This window comes from Diuraphis noxia, unplaced genomic scaffold (genome assembly GCF_037042655.1).
Source record: "Diuraphis noxia isolate RWA-SAM2 unplaced genomic scaffold, SU_Dnox_SAM2 contig0004, whole genome shotgun sequence".
NCBI lineage: Eukaryota > Metazoa > Arthropoda > Insecta > Hemiptera > Aphididae > Diuraphis > Diuraphis noxia.
The window spans coordinates 27,119,659-27,125,658 of NW_028301714.1; the positions used below are offsets into that span (position 1 = coordinate 27,119,659).

Here is a 6,000-nt window from a genome sequence, read left to right on the forward strand (position 1 = left end):
TTACACCAATATCTAAAATCGATTTTGCGATTCCTGTTTTCCTTATTTTTTTTTGTTCTTCCTGATGCTTTTGAAAACTAATGTGAATTTCAAAAAAATGACCTCCCCAATAGACCTACTAGATTCGCTTTTTAACCGAAAGTTATTGAAATTGAAAATCGAAGTAGTATTTTGACTACTTATTGTGTACACAAATAAAAAAAAAAACACACAACATTCAGGATATCTAATAATACCTGAAACTAAATTTTTTTTCTTCATATTTTACATTTATACTCTTATTCATGTGTTAGAGCATTTGTTATATTTTTATTTTAAGTGCATATTTTTAAATCATGTTTTAATTTTTTTTTAATTGGTACAAAAATAAATAAATAGAGGCAGTATAAAAGAATATTTAAAAATGTTACTATTTACTTAATATAGAATATAAAATTTTGTCAGTGATGTAACTCAAATAATTACTAGATTCACTGTACAATCCGAAAAGCTACTGAAGTTGAAAATCGAAGAATTATTCTGAGAACTTATTATGTACACAACACAACATGAAGTCAACACTTCGCTCAGTATCTAAAATGTAAATACTTCTTTAATTTAACAAATTCAAGTTGAAGTATCTTCCTCTAGGCTATACAGATTTTATTTGATAAACAAACTTGTATTTTTATTTATTTTTAAGAAGAAAAAAGTAGATTAAACAATTTTTTTTACTGCATTGAAACCATTATTAAAGATCTTTAGTTATTATTGAAATATTTTAATTTAATTAACTATATTAGTTAAAATAAAATAAAAATTGTTGTAAGCTGTATGAGAAAAAAATGTTTAATTTACAAGTGTATTATGATTTATGACTCATGTGAATATCTGAATTGAGTGACTAAATGTAGAAATATATTATCAATGCTTCTCTAATTATGTAAATATTAATGAAACACGTAATTAACAAACAATGGCTCGAGAAAGCATGACAATATTTTCTTTACAATACTTACATATAATATTGGCCAAATAATATGTACCTGATTGAGCAAATGTTGCTATGTCCTCTTAAATCAAGATTCATTCATACAGTTTGTAAGCATCAAGTGGCTTGATTCCGTTAGATTTTAGTTTTAAAACTTTTTTAAAAACCAAAAACTTAACATTAGTGATATTCCTTCCGTACATAAAAATAGTATTTCTAAAGGAATTCTATTATTCATTTTTTTCTATTTGCATAGCCAAATTCTTAAACATGAACAATATTGTAAATGGTTATGCGTTTAAAGAACATTTAAAATTTGGTGAATGTGCTGACTTAAAACATGATAAAACAATTCTGATTATATAGTTTTTATAAAATATTTTACAGATTTAATTGATAAGCAAGTTATTTAGCGTGAAATAAATACAATTGCACGCACGTTTCAATGAGCTGTTGACTGTTAAAAAATATAATCTGCTGAAACAACATTACTACATAGTGTTCGTGATAAATGATACAACTAGGCATGAGAAATGTTCATTATCAAATATGTAATACAAGGTTGTTTTAATAAAAGTGACCGACTAGAAAGTAATTATTATTTTATTTACACTTAGAGCACCAAACGAATTAAAATAAAAAATTAATCAACAATTTTAATTGTATATCTTACATAAAGTTTAAATTTATAACAATAGGATAATAATAAATAATATTATGAATATGGAAGACTGAAAATAACAATACAAATTCTTTTTTGTCAATATATAATATTAAGGACCAGTTCAATATAAATTTCATATATTAGTTCAGAATTATACTCTTATTATTAACCTGTTTTCCTTAAGGTAACTTTTGTTAAATGGTTATTGCAAATTTTCAAAACACATCAGTTTCTCGAAGTTTTTTTGTTTCTTTTGTTTTTCGTCTTAGTGAGGATTGTTGCATATGGTAATATTTGAATGTATCTTCTGGTATTTCTAACAGTATGAGCTATAATACCAGAAAAAAAATGAAATTATACATACATTTATCAATAAAAATTATAAAATAAAAGAGTAAAAATACCTTTTTAATAATTCTCTCTTCCTCAAGCATATGCAATGGTGGATTTCGCAACGCTTCTAAGGTTTCACACATGGTAGGAAAACGTTTTTTGAGATCAGAATAAGATTTTTCTGGCAATGATATTTTGATCATTATTAAACCCATTTTGAAAAATGTTTTAACACCTACAATTAATAAAGGAAATAAATTGAATTCATAGAAGATTTTAAAATTATTTACCATCAAATAAAAATATATCCCAAAACCTTAACAAGGTGGGCCATGGCAATGTTCTTGTGAAAGCACATAAAAACCATTCAGTCATATACATAATTGGATCAATACTTTGCTTTTTCTAAAAAAATTATAAATAATATTACAATAAACACAATTATAAACTATACATTATTATGATGTAAGATCATACACTTACCAAAAGTTTATATATTTTTGGCTCACGTTCTTTTAATAATGCAAAAAGTATATTACCATCTCTAATTAGTGTTTCCTAAATAAGAAATAGATATAATGAATTAAGTGACTTCTTTTAAAATGTTTAATTACCATTCCTGGACTGTAGTAATCACTAAGGTAGTCATCACAAATCGCTACAAAACACCAAAACGCTTGCTCGGCTGGCATATGCATGAGAAGAAATGCAGCAATTGGAGCTTGTGCTTGACAATACCCAATTACAGGGTTTAATATTGTATATGCTTTAAGAACATTGAATAACTCTTTTTGGCTGTTGAAAAAATACTGAACTTTTGTTAGACAATATTTAAATTTTAAAAATATTTATTACAATTTACCCTGTTCCATCTTGGTCGACAAACATCTCATGATATGGGAATTGTCGATGTAGATCTTTTCTTATATCTTCGATCCATTTACGGTCACCTGGCTGGTCACATAGCTTAAAATAGAGATTTTTCTTTTGGTCCAACAATTTGTTTGCTTTAGTCAAGTACAACCAAGCTCTAGGTCTGATTGATTGTGGAATTCCTTTTCTACATCTGTTTTGCACCTAAAATACAGTCATTTTAAGATACAATGTTTAAAATATTATGTTATAAAGGTACATAAGTACCAATTTCATTTTAAATATTATTACTTTTTTAAAATTCCTAATCATTTGTTTATCCCAATTGGCAGTCATATTAAGCCATTTTCGTTCACGTTCTATGGTTTTGTTAGCTGATATCATGTGTTTCCTACAATCAAACATTTTGTTAAAATAATTTCACAAAGCAATGGGAAAATATTATGTAGGCATGTATTCAAGATTTCTTTAGAAAGTATAGAAAATGTTCTCACACATTGAACAGAGAGGGGTTAAAAGTAAGAAAAATAAATATCCTTTATACATGTATAAGCGTAACTAGTGACTGTTATGTTGTTTTCATGCAATACCCTTAAATGCATAATAATTATGAATCAAACAGGAAGTATGCAATGTACACACTGTAGCATACCAAATAGCTAGTATGGCCAAAAAAGGTTTTAACCTCCCGTATTCACTAATATTTGAACCATTCACCATTGTCAATATACAAAATTGCAAGTGTACAGTTATAATATTAAGCCTGATTTGACTGTAAACTAAAATTTTCAGATTAGGATTGACAAAATGTTTTAAGGAATATTTGAAATCTTATACATTTTACATAATCTAGACATTACTAAAGTTTATATGATTACATTTATTAATCATTTTTTATATTATTGCATTCAGTGAGTTATTTTTGTGAAACTTTCACAATGGTAAAGAAAGTATAGATGTTCTATTTAGAGGTTTATCAGTGTAACATTGATTTCACAATAATAGTTAAGGTGTGGTCAATACAATTTTATAACACATCACACATTTTATTTTAATTCATTTTACTTAAATAATAATGACCACGACAATTATAATATTAATATTTATTACATAATAGATATAATTCTAAAAGTGATCTACTAATCTATAAAACAATTTGACCTTACAATGATGTTTATATTCAATTTAAAAGAAATTATAGTTAATACCTAATATAGATTTTAGAAAAATAAACAATAATTATCTTTATTATATTAATGTATATTTGAATTAATAATTAATATTATCCATGTATAGCAAAAAAATATTTAATTATTTAACCAATTTGTTAATCAAAATATATCACTATTATTAGAAAATTATGTGCTAAACATAAAAAATAAAAATGACATGAAAATCAAGCTGAAATTCTTCATTACGGTCTACAACCGCAATGGATCATAAACTACAAAAACCATAAGCCTTCTACATGAGGCTAGTTCATGGCTCAAGATAAATTTGTAAAATGTTAATATCGAAAGACAATACAGTCCTGTAATACTTATAAACAGTGAAGTACTTACGACTCATTAAGGTATTGGGCGCCACCAAGGAAGCCGTGTCTGTCAGGCACCGTCGATATAACAGAGCCGTTTGGAGCCAGCGATGAACTTGCATCCGAATAGTTGTCTTCGTCGTTATCGACGCAATGGGTTTCCATTTTGTTTGCAACAAACGGACTCGCCGCTTTCATGTTGTTAAAGTATTGTTCTGCGTAATGACAGAGTTCGAACGATCTGTGCTAAGGTACAACTCACTATTATTATTATCGGGCGATAGGTACGATACAGGACCCACCTATGTGTAGTGATCTTCGGACACTATAACTACCTACACCACAAAACCGTGGAAAACAGTTTACCACAGTACCATAGTTATGTCAATATTATAAAGTATTTTGACGATTTCGGATATCTGTCAACGGAATAGGTATTAATAATAGCAATAATCACGCACTGCACCCGCACGGCATGTCGTCGTCGGACGCAACGTTCGTCTCGCGAGGGTCGGTGGTCGCGGGCTGTGAGCGTTCAGCTTTCTGTTTTCAGTCCATCAAGCACGCCACGCAACGGAAGATAAACAACAAACGATTACGGCGACGAGATAACCAGTGATTGACGTATGGCGGCGGCGGCACCGATATCTCTATATTCTATGACTGCAGACTGCGAAGCGCGAACGAGCGATTCCGAGTTTTCTTATTTTTCTCGGTATTTTTTTTTTGCCGATAGAAGCCGTCGCGATGGTGGCATTTGTCGACGCCGTTAAAATACGATGATGATAATAATATCAATAATAAAAATAACATTAAAATCGGCCGCACGCCAAGGCCGATGGAAAAAGTGCGAGAGTTGGGCACGGGCGCACGGCAAACGAACGACAGAACGACACGGCCGATACGACACGACTAACGACTGGAGTGGTGGAAGTGGAGTGGATTGTGGATAACTGGTGTGTCGCGTAGTGCTTACTTCGGTACTCGTGTATGGTACGAGCCCGACGAGGATGATCGAGCGGACTGCGGAGTGGAACAGCTGTTGAGAAACGGTGTCGGCCACAGGCGATTCTGCCGCATAGGAGCGAGCCCGCGTGGATAATTATTAAACAATATGCTATTTATAAGAGAAAAACGTGTCATTTGCGGTTTTGCGGTTTCGCGGATTTATTACATTAATTTCATTGTTGTCGCTGTGCGAAGTCCAGCGGACTCACTGAGCTACGCATATTAATAGTTTGTAATTATAATAATTACAACTAATATAAAATATTATAATAAAAATATTTATTGATAACTGGATGTCAGGCTGACATGCACAATAATACTTACTGTTTTTAACGATTCTTTCTGTCGTTTTTAAGCACACAATGTTGATAAAATGCATTAGTGTAAACTCAGAACGTGTAAATAGTCAGTTTTTTTTGTTATCTCACAGTAAAACAATCTGTTAAAAAAATTATTGAAGATAACATGTAGACATGTAGGTCTTATATTTAATATTTTATTGTACCTTATATTCGACTTAAAAAGTATAATTAATCAATATAATATAATTAATTAACATTATTATTATAATATTATAATGTTATCATACCAGTATATATGTATAACAATTGAACAATG

General features: G+C 29.7%; 1 protein-coding gene across 1 annotated transcript; it reads right to left on the minus strand.

The window, feature by feature from the left end:
- Positions 1 to 1,555: 1,555 nt before the first annotated feature.
- On the minus strand, positions 1,556 to 5,368 carry wkd (TBC1 domain family member whacked). The gene is made up of 8 exons (XM_015511433.2): positions 4,403 to 5,368; positions 3,132 to 3,231; positions 2,830 to 3,044; positions 2,582 to 2,762; positions 2,451 to 2,525; positions 2,258 to 2,372; positions 2,039 to 2,202; positions 1,556 to 1,963 (listed from the first exon to the last, which is right to left on the minus strand). Exons 1-8 carry the CDS (start codon positions 4,570 to 4,572, stop codon positions 1,850 to 1,852), a joined length of 1,134 nt encoding a protein of 377 aa, XP_015366919.1. The 5' UTR covers positions 4,573 to 5,368; the 3' UTR covers positions 1,556 to 1,849.
- Positions 5,369 to 6,000: the final 632 nt, after the last annotated feature.